This window comes from Oenanthe melanoleuca, chromosome 2 (genome assembly GCF_029582105.1).
Source record: "Oenanthe melanoleuca isolate GR-GAL-2019-014 chromosome 2, OMel1.0, whole genome shotgun sequence".
Classification (NCBI taxonomy): Eukaryota; Metazoa; Chordata; class Aves; order Passeriformes; family Muscicapidae; genus Oenanthe; species Oenanthe melanoleuca.
In genome coordinates, this window is record NC_079335.1 from 68047189 (window position 1) to 68069139 (window position 21951).

Here is a 21951-nt window from a genome sequence, read left to right on the forward strand (position 1 = left end):
GATAGAATGAGGGGTTTGAAACATGGCCAACTAAAGAAGGGGTTTGTGGAATTTTTTTTTTTTTCTTGAGGTTACTTTTCTGAATATGAAAGTCATAGACTAAGATCTTGATCGTACAACAGTTGTTCTCTGTTGTTCATAGGCTTTTAAACGTGTACCTAAATATAGTGTATGCCAGAGGAGAGAGTTAATGTTGCTATGAGAACCTTAACCTCAGCATTTCCAAGGGTTTTATGTGTATATGTAGGGGAGAAAAAAAGCAATGATCAAATACCTCACAGTTTTTTTTGTTTTATAAGGAAGTACTATCTGATGTCCTGTTTATAAGTGATCTTATCCATGATGTATTGCTGTTACCTCTTTGTCTGAAGGCTATTTTCCTGCACGAGCACTGCAACAAAGAAGGCAAAAAGAGCCATAGGGTTGACCTGTATATTTATTTCATTGCAGCAGTTGAAATTTCCATGTCTTATAAAGCTGCCCTAATGCTGCTGGGCAAGTAGAGGGGGACTGGCTGGTGCTCCAGCATGTGATGTGGTTGACTGAGTTGCTTGCCTGTCAGGTGTGCACAGAGCATGCTTAGAGGCCTTTCTTTTTCAAAGGTTATTAACTTTAGGAAGCTAAACCTTCCTTTATTTGTTGCTTTTTCAACCAGGCAAATAGCAGTTCAAGGGTAGCCTGCAGGCTGAGCTTGAGTCTTCAGCAGTTTTGAGTTGATTGATCCTCATTGAAAGTTTCCTCATTCCTCCAGTGACTGACTCTGCTCTTGTGAGCTGATAAGCTTTGATTATAAAAAGCTTTTAGAAAAAAAGATCTCATCAAAACAGGGTTCCAGTGAAAACAGCAAGTACCTGTCTGGTACACAGGTGCCTTCTGCAGTAAATAGCTGCTTCTGCTTGCACAAGGTGCATGCATGCATTTCAGTTCCATTTCCCTTCTCTTTACCTCACTGATTGTATGATTGTCATGTCTGAACACTCTTGATGAATGAAATAGGGGGATGGAAGTAAAAACTTGCTGGACTGATTTTCTGTTTGTGCAGGTCTTAGTAATGACTCTTCAGTGTATTTTAATAACTTTCTGTGAAATCTCTGATCTACACCTCTTATAAAGGGAAACTCTCAAAGAACTAGTGTACTGAAACCTTTTATCTATTTGATTTCAGTCAGAGGGCCTTCTGATAACTGCTGCCTCCTTCTTATGTTTAGAGTCATAACCCAGGATAACACAGGTTGGTCTGAACTGATAGAAATTACACTGCTTAATTTCAGATTGTAGAATGCAAATGTACATCTGTTTGCCACTGAAGATTTCCACCATAATATCATGTAAAAGAGTGGATTTCTGTGATCATTGTGTATAGTCATAGGTTTTGTTTTGACGAAGAAGGAAAGAAATAGCATAGAAAGTGGAGAGAAATGATGTGACCATCACATGACTGTTTGAGTTTTCTGGTTTGTGGTGTTGTTTTTTTTTTTTTTCCCCCTTCACATTCCTAAAATATTTGCATTACTTGATACACACAAAATACTGCAGTGAGTTGAGGAACTGAGGCTGGAAGATGAAACAGCCATGAAGATACGGGACCCATTATATGAAACCACTGAAGTGATGAATATTAATGTTCTTTTAAATTTTTAATTTTTTAAGTCTTTTTGTCTTTCGAAAAAAGAAAAGAAAAGAAAAGCTTGGGGGAAGACTTCTTCCCAGAACAATGGTGCAGTCTGTTATCTGCTCCTTTGCGCTGTAAAGCACTGAATGTTCAGCCAATATAGTGCTCTGGTTGGCTTAGCATTCTTAACCTTAATTTTGAATAGAAGGTGCCTTGTGCTGCTGACGTAATTAGGGCCTTTTGTAAATCACTGTTGCAGGCAGTCTGCTGTTGCATTTCACTGCATTTCTCGGAGAGATGCAGGGCAAAAGTGTCAGACTAACTTTTTGAACCTCTCATCAGGCTGTTTTCATTATTGGAGTGTTTTATTCAAAATAATCCTGCTTAATTTTTCAATTTTTCAATTTTCCTTAATTTTGGAAGTGAAACAGTGTTTCTGCTGGAAGAAGTTTGAATAGGGAGACCTTAAAGTGGGAGGTACTTTCTTATGGGAAAAAAAAAAAAAAAAAAAAAAAAAGAGAGAGAGAAAAAGGAGAAGTGAGGGAGTTGGATTTGACCACTTGACTTTAAATGCAGTCCCCTCTGTGATACTGGAATACTGTTATCTGCATCTTTTGTCACAGAAACTGTCAGAAAGTTGGAGATGAAGCTTTGTGGTCAAGCTGGTTTCGTATTTGTGGTTATACTTCATAACTCTGCAGGGTTGTGTAGGGGCATAAAATCCCCTTGCCTTCCATGTGAGCCTCTTAGGGGCTGTTGCACTCTCACCTCTGCAGAGGCACGGGGTTTCATCTCACTTGTGCCTCTGCCATCCCCTGGGGCAGGGTTCAGCTCAGGCCATTACTTCCCCTCCTGATGCAGTGTTTTATATCTGTGATGTCAGTGGTGATACGTGGCCTTGCACTGTCCTTGATGGCAAACACAGCACTATTAATAGTCAGTGAAGTTAACTTGCTCATCACTGTGTTCACACTGCCCACCCACTGCACTCCAGTCCCTGGGCTTTAAAGGCACTGTGAACATCCCAGGGGCTGACAGGTCCCTCGAATGAACACATCCATGTTTGTAACCCAGCTCCCATGGTGGCTGTGGTGTGAGGATAGTGGGTGCTGCCTGCAGGACCTGGCTCTCCAGGGGACGGTCACACTCCAAACTGCAGCGTTGGGTATCCAGTAGTTTGAAACGCTGTGGTACTTCAGGGGGGCTGGCATCAGCATCAGCTCCGACGCTGGGCCAGGAGGGGGAGGGTGGAACACGTACCCATGACCTCTTTACTTCATACTGAGAGAGCACAGCATGAATGAGCATAAAAGACAGCTGCAGCTTTCTTCCAGTGGCCACACGGCATTAAGGTTTTCCATGCTTGGGAGCAGAGAAGTGTGGTGATTGTCCTACAGCTCTCTCTGTTCCACCTGCACGGGCTGGAGAGGCACCTCAGCAGCACAGCTTTGCCTCTCTTCTGGGACTTGGCACTGACAGTGATCAGGTGCAGTCTGTCCTGTATCACTGCCGTGTTCCCAGCAGGAAAGGGAAAGAGGCGGGGTTTGTCCTCCAGGTGTTGCAAAAGTGGCGATTGCTGTGGCGTATTCCTGATTCGGGCTCCCCTGTGGAAGCTGAGGCAGAGAGCACAGGGCTGTGCTTCTCGTGACTAATGAATGAATGATGTCACCAGGTTGGTTCCCGAGGCAGGAAATCTGTCCAAAATCGTTTAGTTTCAATACGGAAAGTGCAGTTACGTGCACAGACTAAGCTGAAAGTAGAAAGGAATTCTTTCACCGCCAGCTTTTCGGTCCAGTTGATGGCTATACTGTAAAAAGTAGAATAAAATAAAAAAATCAAGCGGGTGTTATTCCCTCCCATTCCCCACTAAACCAGACAGAATAGCTACTTTCTGTCCTGTTGCACGCCGGCTTTTCGGTGTGCGTGCCCATCCTGGCGGGGCACACGGAGCTGCGCTCCCCAGTCGCTCCCTGCCGTGCCCATCCACTCGAGTCCCCGGTCCCACGGGCGCTGCCGGGCGGCGGGGCGGGCCGGCACCGCTGCGGTGCGATGCGGGGCTCCGCTGCGACACGGCGCTAGTGACACGCAGACCTGCCCGCAGGACAGAAAACGGGGCACTCCCACGCCCAGCAGATTCCTGCGTGTGCGAGGAAACCTCTGCTGGGCGAAGCGTTGGCAGGAGCGCAGCCGTAACATTGCACAGCACGCATGCCTTCCCCAGAGCAACCGGGATTCCCCCTCCTCGCCTCTCCAGAGCCCACTTCTGAAAGAGCTGGCTCATCCCTGCTGTCAGATGGAGCCGTTTCCTGAACGCGCGGGTTTGAGTCACTCGGGCTGGATGAGGCTTTAACTCCTCGCTCTCCGGGCTCGGGGGCGGCGCCGCCGCGCTCGCTGTCCCCCGGCGCGGTGGCACCGCCGGGGCGCGGAGCGGAGCCGGGCCGGGCGGGGAGCGGCGGCGGAGAAGTTCAAGTGCCCAAGTTGCAGGCGATGACATCAGCGCGGGCAGGCCGGGCTGCGGGCGGGACCGGCACCGGCGCCGGCAGCAGCACACGCGTGCCGGGCTCCCGCACCCCGCCCCAGGGGTCGCCGGCGCCCCGAGGTCGTCATAAAAAAAAAAAACCGAAACGCATTTCCTTTGTAATTCCTTTTTTTTTTTTTTTTTTTTTTTTCTTTGGGGGGGATGGGGGAGGCGGGAATAATTTGGAAGTCTGATAGTGTGTGGGAAATGATTACATCAGTCGGAGGGAGGGCTAGGATTGGTCTGCACAGTGTGGTTTGATTCACTACCGCAAAGATTGCGTGTAACCCTTTGAGTGGAGCTCTGGCAGAGTTGTTTCCCTCCCCAGAAACAGTCCCCATAGCAGGGGCTACGTGACAGGTAGGGCACGGCCGCCCCTGACGCCGCCGGCACCCCAGGCGCCCAGCCGCAGGCTGCAGAGGGTCGGCGGAGGCAGAGAACTAACTCTCAAGAGGCAATCCCCATTTAAAATGCCATCTTGTTCTTCCGACTGCTGCCTTTTACGTGCCGTTGAGGTAAGATTTTCCATATCGAATTACCCTCCAGGTTTTTGTTAGACTCTCCTTCTCTCCCTAGTATGCGGAGCGTTTTAAACACGGAGTTGATTTAAATCTGGGACCTGCACGTTTGCCCGGAGAAATAATTTTGCGGGAAGTGTCTCTCGCTTGAGCAGAACAATGCAAAGAGGAAAGCATCTGTATAATTCAGGAGGTGGGGGAGAAGGTTCTTGACTTGTTCTCTCATCCCTATTGATATTTAGGATGTGCAGCGTATGCACATTTGGTTGCAAACTACTTTCAAGCTAGGATCAAAAGAGAAGTCAGGGCAGGGAGAGAAATGCGTGGACTGTGCTAGGTAATTGATTTGCCGGCAAACTGCAAGTGGGACTTCCCACACGAAACAATAAAAAGTTAGTGGGGAACAGGAGAGCCTGTTTTAATCTTTGGGGTCTTGGCCTGCTCCTCTGTGAATGTGCAGAGGCCTCCGAAGGGATCACAACGAAAATTGTGTGTGTTTGACTGGATGTGATTTCTCTTGCCCACTGTTGCCAAAGTACTCTCTCGACATTGTTTCACGTTTGCTTACCTTACACAGCTTTATACAGAACCTGCTCTCTCACTTTTCCTGTGTATGTGATCATATTAACCCTGCTGAATCTTTGTTTAGTGCAGGGAGGTGTCGGGGAGGGGGGAGGGGAAATAGGTCTAGGGGGCATCGAGAGAAAGTGTTATAAAGTGAATCATCCATTTCATTTGTCCTGGCTGCCAAGGTGCTTGGAACCCTCACACCGAGAGGATGATGCTTTTCTACAGTAGCTGTGTGGTTTGCCTATGTTCAGAGCTGTTGATCTGTAAGTGTACCCTTTATGTTGCAGGATGTAAAAGTCTTTAGTGAAGATGGAACAAGCAAAGTGGTCGAGATTCTAGCAGACATGACAGCCAGGGACCTCTGTCAGCTGCTCGTTTACAAAAGTCATTGTGTGGATGATAACAGCTGGACTCTAGTGGAGCATCACCCTCACCTAGGATTAGGTAGGGAATGGTCAAAGGGGTGGCATGGTTACCTGGGAACATAAAATATGTGTAATTCATATAAATGTGCTTCCAGACGGAACGTTTTCTTTTCCACTGCTTTTATTTGTACAATTAGCTGAAGTCACATACGTGCTTTCTGTGTATTACAATTTGATGTGTTAAGCGTTTAAGCCATTTAAAGTCCTTCCCTTATTTCCCATCCTCTGTTTTTTTATTATATTAAAAAGAAGAATTGTCTAATCTTCACGCTAGCGCTCTGTTGCTACCTTGCTGTGTCTGAAGCTATTGCAAATAAACAGCTTAGGCAAATTAAGCTTGATCCTTAGAGTACGGTCCTATGAAGCAGCTCAGCTCATCACCAGCTGGGAGACCTGGGTGAACAGACTCAGCCTTACGTACCTACAGTAATGCTTATGAAAGCTTGACATGCTGAGGTGGGGGAGGGGGTTGGCTAAACTTGACTTCAGGCAGTGAAAAAATGGTGGCACCACCCGCAAATCCATGGGCAATTTCTGGACCAGCGGTGGTATCTGCTCTCCAGGCAGCAGCTCCTCCACCTGATTGAAATTAAGGTGTCATGGTTACAGTTTCAAGAAGGCAGCAAGAGGAAGAACCGTGGGGAATTAAATAACACCGTGAATTGGTTTAATTACAGTACCTGAAAGGATCTCATGTTATTCAGTCTTGCTTTTCCTGTTATTTTGTGGCACTGATTAGTTACAGGGTTCTGCTGTGCAGCTTGCAACAGCGTATCGTGCAGATAATGCTATCTATAATTCTCCATAGCGTACAATAAGGCTTTAAAAAGTGTAGCATTTGGAGTATTAGTCGATATACTTCATGGGGAATGTTTTTTCTAGAAAACAGAGGAAGGCAAATCATAAGCTGCAATCGCCAGCACTGGAATTGTGAATGCTATCTGTAGCTAACAGAGGGGGTTTATGTCTAAAAATGTAATTCAGAACCCTTACGAATAAAAAAAGGAAATGATTTGCTGGAAATGTGGTGCCCTAAACCAATACTGTTGAACACTAATAAATTCACTGCTCTACAGAACCAAGACTTGAAAAAAAAATCAAACACATAGGATATTCTGGTTATTTAATGGTTTTATTATCTCTCCTAATGTAGAAATATATGAAAAAATTACCATGAAACACTCACTGGTCTATGTCTGTGATATACTCTCAGTTCTGAAGACATATGATGAGGTGAAGAATTGAGGTATAAATTACAGAATCTTTATCTCCGTAGCTTAATACGCCACATGCGCTTCGAAAAACCCTTACAAATTTTCAGTTTTATCAATGCTCATTAAACTACCAGGCTCTCTTTTTCTATATTCTCTTTCCCATCATTGCTGATTACCAAGGTATTGTGTAAACAGAAGCCTTCTCCTTTGTAACCAACATCCTTCTCCTGCCAGATTCATTCAATGATGCCACAATTCAGTGTTTGTGACATCACAATAGCTTCCATGGTGACTAATTGTGCTGTCAAACTCTGGTGTGTGACATCTCTGAATGAATCGGGCAGGAGGCTGATTAGGAAATCAAAAGCTTCTGTTTACACACAAATAACTTGGTAATTAACAATGATGGGAAAAGAGCAAGATACTTATCGGGCTGCATTTATATACATGGGGACCTGCCTGCCTTGGACCTCTGTTTCACACTGAAGCACAAAGCGGGCCCCAGAGAAGCAGGGTGTGCAGGTTGGGGCTTCAGCAGCCACCAAACTCTGTTCCACAGGGACAGCCCCAGGCCTGTCCCCTGTAGGCCACACAGTAGATCTGTGTGAGAAGTAATGCAACCTTTGGGGGTGTAAAGCCAATAGACAAAGAAAAAATATTTAAATAATTTTTTAAAAATGTAATTATATAGATTTCACATATTTGAAAGGATGAGGACAGAAAAGAGAATAAATGAGTTAATTTAACAGGAGACAACATCATCCAGTTTCTTGAATTTGGAGTCTAAAGTATAGATATTCAATAAACATTAAATATCAACTTTCATGCTTCCACCATTTTTGGTTGCAGTTTGAATTTTTTATTATTTGGCTGCTTATATCCAACTCCTCTGTAGCTTAAATGGTTTCCTGTATTTCAGAGACTTGTCAGATCAAGGTAGTAATCCATCTGCAACCTGGATGAAATTATCATCATCTATCTGATGGTCCATATTTGTTCCTTTAGATGTAACATTGCTAGTATAAGTATGAAACAATGGTGAAAAAATACTTAGTGTGAAGAGAAATATGGTGAAAGAGCAGTCAGAAGTCTGTGTTTCTAGAAGACATTACTTCTTATACAATACATCCTTGCTGACTTAATGCTCTAGGTGATAGTCTTGAAACCCACCAAAAGAGAGGAGTTCTTTCATTTAGTTCACCATCTTTTTCTTCCTCCCCATATTTAGCCTAATAGTACTTTCCAAAAGAACTTGGTTTGCAGAACCAAATCATTGTTTTACTATTGGACAAGTTGAAGACAAGATCAAATTTTTGAAGCCAGCGGTATACTTATCATTGCATTGGTCTTTGAGATCCCACTTTGTAAGGAGCCCTCACCTCACAGTTCACTTCACACACATGGCTGAGTATATTCCAGATAAAATGTGTGCTTGCACATAACTTTAAACACCTATTTGACTGCACAAAATATTCGTGGTCTCACTGGGGGCAGTGGTGTGAGAATTTGACATCTGACTTTCTTGATTTGACACTTGGAAGTGGTTCCTGCTGCACCATACTGCTAATATCTAAAGCAAGTTGTAGCAAATATTTAAGCAGTCTATGAAATTTGAATTGGTCCCATCATTTCATTTGCTGCTATAAGTCTAATCTGTTTATAAAATGTGGTAATCTCCCTATTCCATGCTTAACTATCATCAGATGAGGACAGAGATCTGTGTATTGGACATTAATAAAAATAATAATGGTGATTGTATGTGTCCTGACACTGAAAGAATCCCTCCCTACCTACAAACTTTGTTTTTACTGTTCCAGAATTGACTGTACACCTTACTAAATACAATTGAAGCAGGAGAGAACATAGTAGGGCTCTGAACTATGTGAGAGTTAGAAGAGAGCATTGCTGCAGTTTTGTACCTAGATTTTTTGGTTTACATGCATTGATTTCCCTTAATATGAGTGAATTAAAAGTGGAATAGTTAAACATAGCACTTGCTTAAATGCAAAATCAAGGTGGGCTATTTCATGCAGGGATCCACCTGTCATTTGTAGTGATTCTCTGATTGGGAATTCTTGGCTATGCCTGTGAGTTGTTCATGATGGAATCCAGCTCCTTTTCCCACCTTGTATCACTGCTACAGTTCAGTAGAAGTTTTGATAATAATGCAGATTAACTTGGGTGGGGTGGGGGGAAAGTCTGTTCCAGGAAGTGTGTAGAGGAGACTGAGTGGGGCCTATCAGATAAACTGAAAGGACACATTTCTGGTCACTTCAACAGCAATGCCACTTGAAGACAGACTGGCCTATTGAACTGAACAGGCTGACATTTGTGCTTCTAGTTTTGTGGCAGGAAGCTCAAAGCAGGGCTGGGGCTGGGTTGCTCGTGTGTCAAGTTCATCCCAACTGAGTGCAAATTACCAAGCACTTCCCAAGTGTACAACTTCTATGAAGTAATAGCAAACTGACCAGGGCTAGCTTCCTTTTTTTACATGTGTGTGCTATGAAATGCTGCACCTTTTCTCCAAGATGGTTTGACCATCAAAATGAAAATATAAGCATTAAGTCAGCAGGAGTATCACTGCAGAATCTCAAAAGGGTCTTGATGTAGTAACAGAATACTACATAATCTAGGTCAGTTGTCTAAAGCATTTAAGAAACAGGCACTAATTATATTTACACAAACTAAACATTGAAATACAAAACAATTGACAAATGTTCATCTATACTTCATTTTCTCAGAACAGAATAATCAGTTTGTCTCTGACAAGCAATTTTTAATGTGTTAGGAAAGCAAAGACCACAGCTTGGGGTGGTGGCAGAACAAGACTGTAACAGAATTTGTGGTCTTTCAGGGTTCATACTGTGATGAAGCTTCATACTAATGTAATCAAATGTTTTCTGTAGGAAGCATTGTTTAGAAAACAGGTCCTTCACCCTCATAGGCCCACAGTCCTCATCACAATGTGGAGGAGATTTGACTTCACCAGTTGCTTAAAAACCATTCTAGAAGTAGCACCAGATTAGCAATACCTGAAACTTTATCTGCATAGCCCTAGAAATATGTAGGTTTAGGTGATGAATGCTGAGGTGGTGCCAAATGTCCTTTATTAACAGCCACCCTGTAGCAGGTATAGATTGAGCACATTAGTCAGAGAACTACCCCTTCAAAGTCACGTGCCTGATGCACTAAGAAACAGCTCTTTGTTTGAGAGCAGAACACTATGGAGGTTTTCCAATGTTAACCCCTTTGAAAACAATGTCTATAACAAGGCTGGACATAACAAAAGCACAGTAAATGCTGAAGTCATCAGTGAGCTGTGATGACTGACAACCTAAGTGCAGGTGAAAAAGATGATGGGATCATTCAGTCATAGGTTAAATTTTCAGTCAAGGAACACCACAAAATCTGCTGAGTTCAGGAATTGAAATGATATTCCAGAGCTTGCTCTTTTTGAGATGCCAGTGACTGCTTGCTTTCTATTCTGAAAACACCCCAAGAGAAATTGGGTGGCATCCTGGCATACTATAGGAATACAGAACACAAAGTGGGAAAGAGACTCTCCAAACTTCTTTGATCAGCAAGTCAAAGGCATTTTGTTTAAAGCTTTGCAAAAGTTATGTTTTGTTTGATCTGATTTTTAAATTTTGTATTATATAAGGCATGAAAGCACTGACTAGTTAAAACTTTTGAAAAATACCTAAATATTTTCTCAGAAAGTTCTGGAGACTTGTCAAGATAATGAGTTCATTAAGTAGTGCACACTTCACCAGTTGCCTTCTTTCGAGTTACTGCTTTCAGTGAATTGGGTTTGTTAAGCTATCTGTTCATGCTTTGATGTGCCATTCTTTTGACCAGAGAAGTGGTGGTTATGGGGAGTTACCTTGTAACCAAATCTAGAGCAGAAAATTGCCCTGTCATGTGTACAAAACATTTGTCTCTGTCAGTATTCCTGTAAAGTAGATCCTGTGACCTCTTTCATAATAAACCCCATTGTCTAGCATCTACAATAAAGGCCTGCAGTTCACCTTGAAATGAACTGGTTTTATAGAGTGTGATCAAATACAACACTGTATTTCTGTGATAGTTCGAGACCTAACAGTGGCCTTTCTGTAACTTTTTTCCACCTTAAACCTGTCCACCTTGCCAGTTCCACAGCATACAACCAGTGCCAAAAGGTTTGTCTGTATTACTGTAGCTACTGCACACAAAAAAATTATATTATTTTCTCAAAAGTCTCAGTGCTTTTGAAGCCTTGATATAAGAATTCCTTGAAGAACACTGCCATGTAATGTTAAACTTTGTAATACTTTACAAAGCAAAGTATTTCCTCATGGCAGTGTGGTTGGAAAGCTAGAATGTGTTTTGCTAATTTCATAAAAGATAATAGAATTACACTGGGTTGTTTTAACTTCTGTTCTTAGTTGGTCTCACTCTTGCTGGTTGCCTGTGTGTTAACATCGTGTTCTTTTTCCACAGAGAGGTGCTTGGAAGATCATGAGCTCATAGTTCAAGTTGAATCCACAATGGGAAGTGAAAGTAAATTTTTGTTCAGGAAGAATTACGCAAAATACGAATTTTTCAAAAATCCCATGGTGAGTCTCATTACTTAGTTGTTTTTACCACAGAGGGGTGGATTGCAATAACATTGCTGGGCACTGTTAAGTCTTAAACATTTATTATAAGAAAAAAAATAGCAACCAACTAACAGAATTCTTTCCAAAGAAATTTTAACCAATGTTTAAATTCCTTGTACTTTCCTCCCAGCCTTAAAACCTCAAGTGTTTTTGAGTTACCAAATATACTTGTTTCAAAATGTCTGTAGTTACATTGGAGAGTGACCAAGACAGGGAAATCTTCATTAGTTTAAAAAAAGCAATCAGAAGTGCAATTTACTCATTATCGTCAAAGTTACTTGATTCAAAGGAAATTCATCATATAACAAGTAGTATCCAAACCTTTTAGTTTCTGACCATAACAATAAAACCCCAAAGCCATCTGGGTAACCCTAAAGCACTTACTCCATCCAAGGAGTTTCCAGTTTATTGTTACATATATTGAACCTTGTTTCACCTATGGCTGTGCTTTACTAGTGTGCTCTGCCTTCTTTACTGATCACAGTAGCTTGGCCTCTCAACGTCCTTGGTATACCCATGTTTGAAAAGTACTGTATGCCATAGCTCTACCTATTTCTGGATTTGTAAGATCCTTTGAGGTTTTACGTCTTGTAACTGATCCTTTGAAGCTGGTTACTCTGTAACTGCGTATCTGAGGATGACTTTTTCCCATTTTCTCTAAACAATTATGTTGGAGCAGACTGTTGGCATGAACCAATGTCAGCTGGTGTGACCCATTGAGATAGCTGAGGAAGGGTAATCCAGAGGCGGTTAGGAGAGAACAGATTTTGGGTCAGTCAGGCATCTGTGGTGCGAGAAGAAAAAAAGATACTCAAGGTCATGTTTAAACTCATTACTGAAGTAACTGTGGGTGATAAATTCGTTCCTTTCCTCCTAGATGCAAGTGCACAGTTGCTGCATCCTTGCACGTGTGCTCATGTGTACATTTTTCATCTGCTAGTGATTGTTTCAGAGTCTGTGCCTTGAGTTACTCTGTGAAACATTTCTGTTGATCTCACCATCTGATAACCTAGGAACATCTACAGAAGTTTTGGTATCAGAGGAGCTAGTGCATTAGTTTCAAGTGGTATATTTTAATTAAGTAACAGAGCATGGGAATAAAACCCAGAATGCTTGGCATTCAGTCCCAGGCTCCTGCAATCACAGAATAAATCATTCTTGTGGTGTAAGAATGCGAAGGCTCCCTATCCGTTGCATTAGCTGTTGCCATATGGCACTGTTTCTACTCAAGAGAGGCTGGTAAATGTTAGCTTTCATAACTCATTGTGCAACTTACCTGGCAGAAGGGTGATTCCTCTTCAGCCCTTCTCTTTATGCCCTAAAGACTGAAATTCATATTGCCTGAAGAATGACAAATGTTCTAAACTGGAAATGTTTTTGTTGTGATTCATCTTGTTATAATCAGTCATTGTTTTATTTCAGGCATTTCTGTATGTATCCATGCTTCAAATAATGTTTAAAAACTTCAAGAATGATTTCATGTCATTGCTGTGTATAGTAAATTCAGTGTACCAAATTATACAGGAATTTTAAAACATAGCAGATGAAATGGGAACTGGAGGAATAAATCTGAAGTCGAGTCATTGGTGCAATAAGCAAGGAGTCACTGCATACTGAACTTGCAGGACCATTCATACTCTCCTTCCCAAGAAAGTAGAGCCTGTTAGAGATCCCCAAAAGTCCTCAGTAGAAGAGGAAGTGAGAGGAGAATGCACTTACAAAATGCTGCATATCAGTTATTTTAAAAACCCAGGATCTGTCTGCATGGGCATCTGGTGAGCAGAAGGAAGGGAAGAACTGCACTTGAAAAGCCCTAGTATTACTTTCTGTGTCAGGGGATCTCCAAATTGATTTAATAGTGATAGTTCCTTAATGACTGGAAGAAAATGTCACTAGTTCTCTGTAAGTGTTCAAATATTATGTGACTTCCAATTGTCTTCTTTTTGTGTCTAGAATTTCTTTCCAGAACAAATGGTTGCCTGGTGCCAGCAAACAAATGGCAGTATCCCACAGTCACAACTTTTACAGGTACTGTAAATTATCTGTATGGACAAAGAAAGTTTTGCAGCTGGAGGGGGAGGTGTTGAGAGGAAAGAAGGAAGGAAGGAAGGCAGACAATTCAAAGGTCTGGAAAACAGTCAGTCAGAGAAAGACCAGTATAGTGAATTAGCATATGGGACTAATGTTGAAAATACCTGACAAAGATCTTACCCAGTGGCATTGAGGTCTAAATTGTAAACACAAAGTATTCATAGCTATGGTCATAGATATTTGTTCCATTAATACTCAACTTACTCTGTGGGCATCTGGTTTAGCCACCTAATGTTACTCGCAAACAGTCTCGGCAAATATATTTCTAGAAAAACAAACATACCTTTTATAAAAGGCAGAACAGAAGTACTCTTCTGTACTCCACATCACAGCACAGGAGAAAATGCAAAAAAGCAAGTGGATATTAGAATATGAGTTTGTGATGATGAGAGCTTTTGCTTTTGCTTTTTGTGTCTCATATTTGTGCCTGGCAAGAATTAACAATAAGGACCAATTTCCCCATGATTCAGCCAACTAGCTGCTCTTTTGTATAGAAAAATAATGCCCTAAGAAGTAAGTGCAAGTAGAAATTTATACACAGTATTTGCAAAGTAATCCCATTTAAAGCTCCCCAGGTTAAATTGCAGGGGTGTGTTCCTTATGTGTATGTGTTGGTAGAGTTGTGCAATCTGTGTGGTGGTGGCATGTGTGCTGCATTTATGCTGAAGCTTCAGTGTCACTCTGCAGTTTCTTGCTTGCTCATAAAGGAACCGTGGTGGTGGCATAGTTGGTTGGCCTTCAAGGATGGTGCTGGAGGGTGGGCTTAAATTTCTCAATTTTAGCACTCCAGCCTAAGCCCCATAGTCTAAATCATTTTCACTTCACTTGTTTTCTCAACCTGTGGACATTCAACTCCAGAGCCAAATGAAAACACAGTTTATTAAAGAAGTACTGCACTAAGAACATATGACCATTATGCCTAGAAGACTATCATGAATCACAGGCAAATTATAAAGCAGAAGCACAAATATATGAAGAATATAAACATACAAGTAATTGATTTTAGCTTGATTGCTGTCATTTTGCATGTTTGCAAATATGCACTGACTGTTTAAAGATAGTTTCCACTGACTTTGATCCAGTGCATTCATTTTGTCCCATTACCATACCAAAGTCCATTAAATTCTGGTTCCACGTGCATGGAGGAGAATTTAAAACATTAGCATCCACTTACATCTGGGAAACAGTCAAACAAAAAAAAAAAATCAAGCCATTTCTGGAATTATAAATGAAAGTCATTTGCAATGAGGTTGTAATCAGGAGCCAAAACTGGGATGGACTGGCATTGCCACAGACTAGTAGGAAGACAGGTCTTCACGCCTTGGACCCTTCTTCCTGTAGTTTAAGTGGAGAACTGGATTTGTTGCTTAATACAAGCAGCAGGACTCCCCAAAAGAGCAAGATGTTACTGAAGATGGAGAAGTTTTGAAGGCAACTCAAGTGGTAGCAAAAGGAAAACCTTACAGCCTTGTTGAGGTATAAATTTGCTTCTGGGAAGGCTCAGAAAGGTACAGTCCTGGAGAAGTATAAGTCTTGGGAGTTTTAACAATGCAAGAGGGTGGAAGGAAAAGGGTGAGCATATTACCTCCAGTTCAGTGCTTACCCATAAAAATCTATTTTTTGTTAAAATTTTTATATTAAGTACTTTTTTTCTTTTAAAATACACGCAACCATTTTTCAGAATTTCAATGGCAGTTGTAATTTATTGAAACCTAGTAGTCATTAAGAATGTTGCATCTTAGGCCACCTTAAACACTGAGCAATTTTGGTAGTTTTAATTACACACATAACAGGGAAGAATATTAAATATCATTTCATGATATCATATACTGCATTAAGAGTTAGTATTTTTAGTCATGACGGTAGCATTAAAACCAGTGGGATCTGTTTTCCCTAGTCTCAGCCTGGCTCAGACATGCAAAAAAGATTACCATCTTAGTTTACTTTTGTTTTAACTGACTGAATAAAAATCTGGTCTTTCCTTTTCACAGCTGAGAATTGGATTTTCATAGTACAAATAGCAAGAAAATTGATTGGTCTTTCCTATTGTGTTAGATGAGATGAGGCGGAGGACTGGAAAAAAAAAATTAGGGTTTAATGCAAGTAAGAATTCTGAGACAGGGCACTGTTTTTGATTTTGTTTCCTATGGACATTGTCCACACCAAAACACAACTTTAAAGAATTGCAGAGGCCAACCAGGTTTATGGATTTTTCTTCATGCTTGTTGAATTTATTAATTCGGCATTTAACTTAATGATCAAGCCCTCTGTCATTTAAAAACCTGGCCTGTTGTAATAAGGGAGCAATCCATCACTTCTCCTACCATAATTAATTCTTCCTTCCTGTGATACATCACAAATCAAATTATTTTGTATGTGGTTCCTCTGCTTATGTCAAGAATTTAAATGCTTCTCAATCCTGAAGTCTGGTATAATTGCTGGCACTTGACTGCTCTACATTTCATTTTCAGTCATATACTCTGTTGTCTATTATACCTCTTGTCTTGGGACAGTTGAAATCCTAAAATAGGCTCTTTCCTTTCAAAAACTTTATCCTAAAGATGGAGATTTTGGCTAATGTTTCCAAGTTAAGACAATCTGTCAAAACTGCTGTGACAAGGTATTATTTTAAGAATTAATAAGTTTATTTTCCCTCTCTTCAGGCCAGAGTGAATTGGGATATAGAGAAACAATAGCTGTTTTGAGATTTAAGTCTTGACACAGAGAATAGGAAGGTGGTGTCAGTTGCAAGAGGAGATGGCCAGGTAGACACAATGGAGGAGCAGGAATATACATTTTGGTAAATCAGATTATAAATATCTAGGTCAGTTTAAGCCCAGAGTGAAACTGCACCTCGAGTCAGCAAAGTGATTTGCTGTTTTCTACTCTGTTCTGGTAATACAGTGACAATTTTATAATTCACCCATAGGATACAATGTTCATCTACATTTTCCTCTCCAACAGAACTTTTTAAACTCCAGTAGCTGCCCTGAAATTCAAGGTTTCTTGCATGTGAAAGAGCTGGGTAGGAAATCATGGAAGAAACTGTTTATGTGTTTGAGGAGATCAGGACTTTATTGTTCTACAAAAGGAACTTCAAAGGTAAGATTAAAAAAGAAGTTGCACAGTACTAGCATGTGAAAGCATTTTCTGCTTTTACAGTGGGTATTTTTTGCTGTTTGTTAAAAATCTCCACACAGTGTTCCCTTTTTCTATTCCATAGAAAAAGATAAGTAAAGCATGATCAATGCATAAGCACAGCCATACAGTTTCATTATAAAACAAATACAAACCAGCCAAGCAACATCATTGTGGCCACTAAAGCTGTGCTAACCTTCAGATTTCTCTGGATCAATGTAATAGGCCAGGCCATTTTTAATGTGATGGATTTGCATAAGTATTTTGTGAGCTTCCTGTACCGAGCACTTTCAGCTGGTAGGCTGATGCATAAGGGGTGTGTGCCATGGCCACTTGAGGCTGCCTGAGAGAGGAGCAGTGTTCAAGCACTGCCCTCTGTTGGAGGCTGGGCTTGAGAGACTGCAGAGCTTGCACAACATTTTCCAAAACCTTTCACTTACCTGTGCTAAATCATGTTATTTCTCCAGGAGCCAAGACATTTGCAATTGTTGGCTGACCTAGAAGACAGCAATATCTTCTCGTTGATAGCAGGCAAGAAGTTGTACAATGCCCCTGCAGAGTATGGATTTTGTATAAAGGTAAATCTTCTCACTGAGTTCTTTGCAAGTTCCAGACAGTGCTGGTAGCTCAGAGTCACCCCAGCCCCCAGCTAAATGGGATTTGTATGTAAAACTCTGCAAGCCTTTTCTGTCATGAGGACTTGATCTTTAACATCTTTCATTTGGCAGGCACGTCCTGTGAATCTTGTCATCATTTTATGTGACACTTTTAACACTTTATCTGGTGCTCCTTTGGTTTGGGAAATTTTTGTGCAAGAGTAGCTCAGTGCTGGAGCATGGTGTGCTTGTGAGGTGGCCTTGGTTCACCTCACAGATGAAACCTTTTTCCAAGTTCTCTAATCAAACAGAAAAGTTTCTGTGGACAGCAAGCACCAAAACTATATAGCAGCAAAGGATCAAATTCTGATGGGGTGCAATTTTACCATTATTATGGGCCAGAGTTTGCTTTTATATAAAGAGGAAGACTGTCTTGGAAAAATGAATGTAAGAATAATCTAAGTTGCCTTTGAAGATTTTTAAAACTGTTGTGCTGAAAGATTCATTTGGAAAGTATTTCAAAGGTTTGAAAAGTGTAATTTTCTGAGAAAAAAATAAGGCTGGGAGCTGGTTTTATGACAGTAATGAAGTAGTCTCCTTCCTAGCCGTTGCAGAGCTAGACAACAAGGATTTGCATCAAAGGGACTGGCTGCAGGACAGATTCTGAACTGATGGAAGCAAACTTTCAGTTACCCACAGTTATGGAAAGTTTCATCCTTCATTTCAAAAGGGGGGTTTATAAAACTTCTCTCAGATTTGAAAAAAAAACACAAAACAGAACAAAAAACACACCCCCCAGAAAAAAACTAAACAAAAAAAAAAAATCCCAAAGAAACCCACCAAAATCCCCTCCAACTACCAAACCAACAAAACTAAGTGCCCAGGTCTGGTTCTAATATGGCCTGCGTACCTTGTTCCTATAAATTGCTAGGACTGCTAGGTTATTTCCAACCAGAATCATAGAATACCCTGAGTTGGAGGGGATCTACAAGGATCAGTGAAAGTCAGGAGGCACCAGCATTTGGTCTTGTTGGACCCAGCAGAGAAAGTGATTTCCTTCAAAGCATGCTCAGCCTCTGCTGAGCTTTAAATTCAGTGTGCTGGGAGCTTTTTCTGGCTAGTTCTTTAGACTAATACTGTACCTGCCTTTACCCTGCTTACAGTGATTCTAAGCTTCCAGTGCTGTTGATTTTCTAATGAATACTTGCCTCTAATACTTTAAAGCCAAACAGAGTGAGAAATGAAACTAAGGAACTGCGGTTGTTGTGTGCTGAAGACGAGCAAAGCAGGACGTGCTGGATGACTGCCTTCCGACTCCTCAAGGTACCTAATCTCTTCTACTTTTGCAAAACTACGCCTACAGTTAAGTGGCATTTGTTATTTTGTTCATGAGAAATTACCTATATGTTCTTAAATATCATCTGCTCCAAAACAGTATGGATAAGAGCAAAATTCCAAGCCAACCTGTCTCACCTAACAATTTAAGCACGGGACTGAGATCTATTCCTTCCACATATGAATCAAGTGTATTTTAGTTTTGGATCCAAATCTGAGATATGTGAATGAATTAAAAACAAGGTATTTTCAAGTTACTAAAAAGCTAAAGAAAATGTTTTCATAATGGTCAGTGGTTCCCTTTACCAGAACAGAATGCCTTTTGCTAATTTTTTTATTCCCATTTTTCTGAAGATTCTATTAGAAGAAGTAACAAAAATAAGTAACCCTATATCTGGGGGAAAGTTACTCATATCTGAGAGCACACAATGAAATTTCTTGATAATATGATAGGAGACTTCACTGCTTTTTGAAACAAAATCAGGATGAAGGGAACTGAGTCAAAAACTGACTATTTTGTGCCCTTTGAAGGAGAGAACTTCCTGATCTTCATAGGAAAATGTGCATAACGTCTGGTTTGGTTATAAGTCTTTTTCTGAATGTGCTGCTTTGAAAACTGCTGTGTTTTTCTCTCTACCTTACTATGTCCTATGTCCAGAAAAAAAATTACTTAGCTTTTAAGATACGCCAAAAGATGGTTAAAGATGTACAGTCAGCAAAAAATAAGGCTTTGCCCCGAGGCTGTGTCCATAACCCTCCTTTTTATTCACCATCTCATTTTGCTTTCCATAGTCCTATATTACCTTGTTTGGAAATTGTATAATATGTTTCAGTTAGAACATTCAGTAAGCAATGTTGCTCTACTTCAGCACTGTGCCTCTAGGGAAGGCAGAGTTGGTGTTTACCTACCATCTCAGCTACTAAATTCAGCTAAAATTCATCATATTCAACCAATGACATGACTGGAATTCAATCACCTTATTTTTTTAAGGATGAAAAAAGTACCAAGTGATAGTGAAATCTATTGAAAGAGCTAGTGAATTATAAAGTTTTCATTATGAAAACTGAGTTTGAATGAATGTCTTGTGCAGAATTTTTTTAAGTTCTAGAGGGTAAAAAGAAGGGAATTAATGTGTGTGTTCTGATCTCGACTGGAAGCTTGTATTCTATAAGGAAAACGTGGTAGCTGAGAGTAGAAAAAATAGCCTGTGTATATCACTTAAGGTTATGTTTTTTAAAACTTTTTGTGCATATTTACTCTTTGATTGCCACCTGTCAATCACTATTACTCAATGCAAATGGCTTTGAGAGATCTTCTGATCAGGAAAATAATGGACTGGTGGCACCTTTCTCCAGTGTAAGTGGTATTATGAAATCACTACAGTTTTTTTCCTAGGGCATATATTTGAATAATAATGTCCTTGTGTTTCTGTTGGCAGTATGGAATGCTACTGTATCAGAATTATAGAATTCCTCAGCAGCGAAAAGCCATGCTTCCCCACTTTTCCACTCCAGTAGTAAGTGATGAACTTTACCTCACTGATGTATGATGTTGGAAAAGACACATTTGCTTTTGCATTTTAAAAGTGGAAAATTTTACGCTAAGAAATGTAAATTCAGCATTGTTAGCAAATCAATGTAAAGTTCATGTTTTGCATGAGTACAGTTTCCGTGGTTGGCTCTCCATTATCTTAGGCTTACATGATCCACATGATTGAAAATCTTGGCTACGTCATGCTCTTTGAGATGGATGGCACAGAGACATCTGGCTGTCTCTGCAGAAGCCAGCTTAGGTCTGGCAAAACTAACACGTAGATTTCCTAAAATATGTTGGGCCAAGAGCTGACTGTTAACTACCTAAAAGGGAAGAGCCTATATCTGGATCCCAACTGGCCCTGAAAATGACTGGAATATAGTAATACGGCAAGTGGGCAACTTGAGCAAACATTTTATTCTGAGCCTTTGAACTGTCTCCCTCACCTATGGTTGAAAAAGAAAAACCATCTATTTTTGTTTCTGTGAATCTTTTGAAAAGGGAAAAAAATAAGATGTATTTTCTGTGCTGTTGAAGGAAGACTTTGGACAGTCTTCTGAAACCAAAACAGTTTGAAATGAAACTCTCAAGCTGGGTTTTCCTTTCCCTGTTTTTTGAAACAAGTGAAAATTCCTTTTCAGAGAAGTGTATCTGAAAACTCACTAGTAGCAATGGATTTTTCGGGGCAAATAGGAAGAGTTATTGAAAATCCTGCTGAAGCACAGAGTGCTGCCTTGGAAGAAGGACATGCTTGGAGGGTAGCTATCTTCTCTTCTTTTCTATTTTTGCAATCAGTAAGTGTCTGTTGAGAGCCAAAACACAGAGTGTGCTATGATGTTAGTGCAGTGCTGGTCACAGTATAGCTTAGCTCCGACCTGAAGCAATCACACTGCAAGCATGCAGATCTGAAAGTCAATATCCATCTTTAGCAAAACTGTCACATTCACAACAACCTTCTACCACTGCTTCTCTGTCCCCCTAGTGTCCAGAGGAAAGTTGAGGGGGAAAGCAGACCCACCAGAACTTTACTGCCAGTTTGCAAAACCAGTCTCTGAGGAGGAATATGTCAAATTAAATGCTTCCCCACATGGAAGAGGCTGGGGCTCTGACTAATGGCTTGCTCCCAGTAAGTTTAATTGCAGAATATACAAGAGGCAGGACCTCTTGCAATGAAAACTGATGTAACTTGTTTATAGTGTCTTGTGGACAGACAGCTGCAGTACAAGTTTTCCCACATGCTCGTCTTTTAGGGAAAAGGAGTCATTACTGAAGCATTAGCTGGTGCTTTATGTACGGGAGGGAAATACTGCTTGATTTACTGAGTGCCTGGTGTTTTGCCTGAGCAGAAACATATCAGTCTTTTCTTTTTTCTGTCTTTTTTTTTCTTTTTTTTTTTTTTTTTTTTTTTAAGATACTGAGCTTTCATCATTAACATCTGGCTTGTGTTTTAAGCCAACTGAAATGAGCTGCTGCTTGTAGATTAGCCCCCTTCAAAGTTGCATTTCTTTTTCTCATCCTTGCATTAAATCTGCCCAGCCCCCAGTTTCCTGTAAATTAAATCTATATTGCATGTGCACTAATTCTTTTCTCCTGAGGCGTTAGTGTGGATTTAACGGTAATTCATTTTCTCTGTAGAAACGTAGCACAAGAATGAACATCTTGGGTAGCCAAAGTCCACTCCATCCTTCCACACTGAGTACAGGTAAATTCTGATGGTTTGTAACCATAGTATCAGAGGCCTCTCTGGGTAAAGAAAAGGTACA

The 21951-nt window shown here is 40.8% G+C and overlaps 1 protein-coding gene across 8 annotated transcripts in view; it reads left to right on the forward strand.

The window, feature by feature from the left end:
- Positions 1-21951, forward strand: part of GRB10 (growth factor receptor bound protein 10) — a 140846-nt gene that overhangs the window by 111576 nt on the left and 7319 nt on the right. For 5 of the 8 annotated variants that reach the window (XR_008839737.1, XM_056483509.1, XM_056483514.1 and 2 more), the window contains 9 exons: positions 5506-5662; positions 11337-11452; positions 13448-13522; positions 16550-16687; positions 17191-17301; positions 18544-18642; positions 20094-20171; positions 20830-20982; positions 21824-21890. Coding sequence is in view for 6 of the 8 variants with exons in the window: in XM_056483509.1 (XP_056339484.1) it covers positions 5506-5662; positions 11337-11452; positions 13448-13522; positions 16550-16687; positions 17191-17301; positions 18544-18642; positions 20094-20171; positions 20830-20982; positions 21824-21890 (994 nt within the window). In the remaining 2 variants the exon portion in view is untranslated. Of the gene's footprint in view, positions 1-5505; positions 5663-11336; positions 11453-13447; positions 13523-16549; positions 16688-17190; positions 17302-18543; positions 18643-20093; positions 20172-20829; positions 20983-21170; positions 21315-21823; positions 21891-21951 lie in introns of those variants that run through there. The other 3 variants (XM_056483511.1, XM_056483510.1, XR_008839738.1) reach the window with 2 other exon arrangements.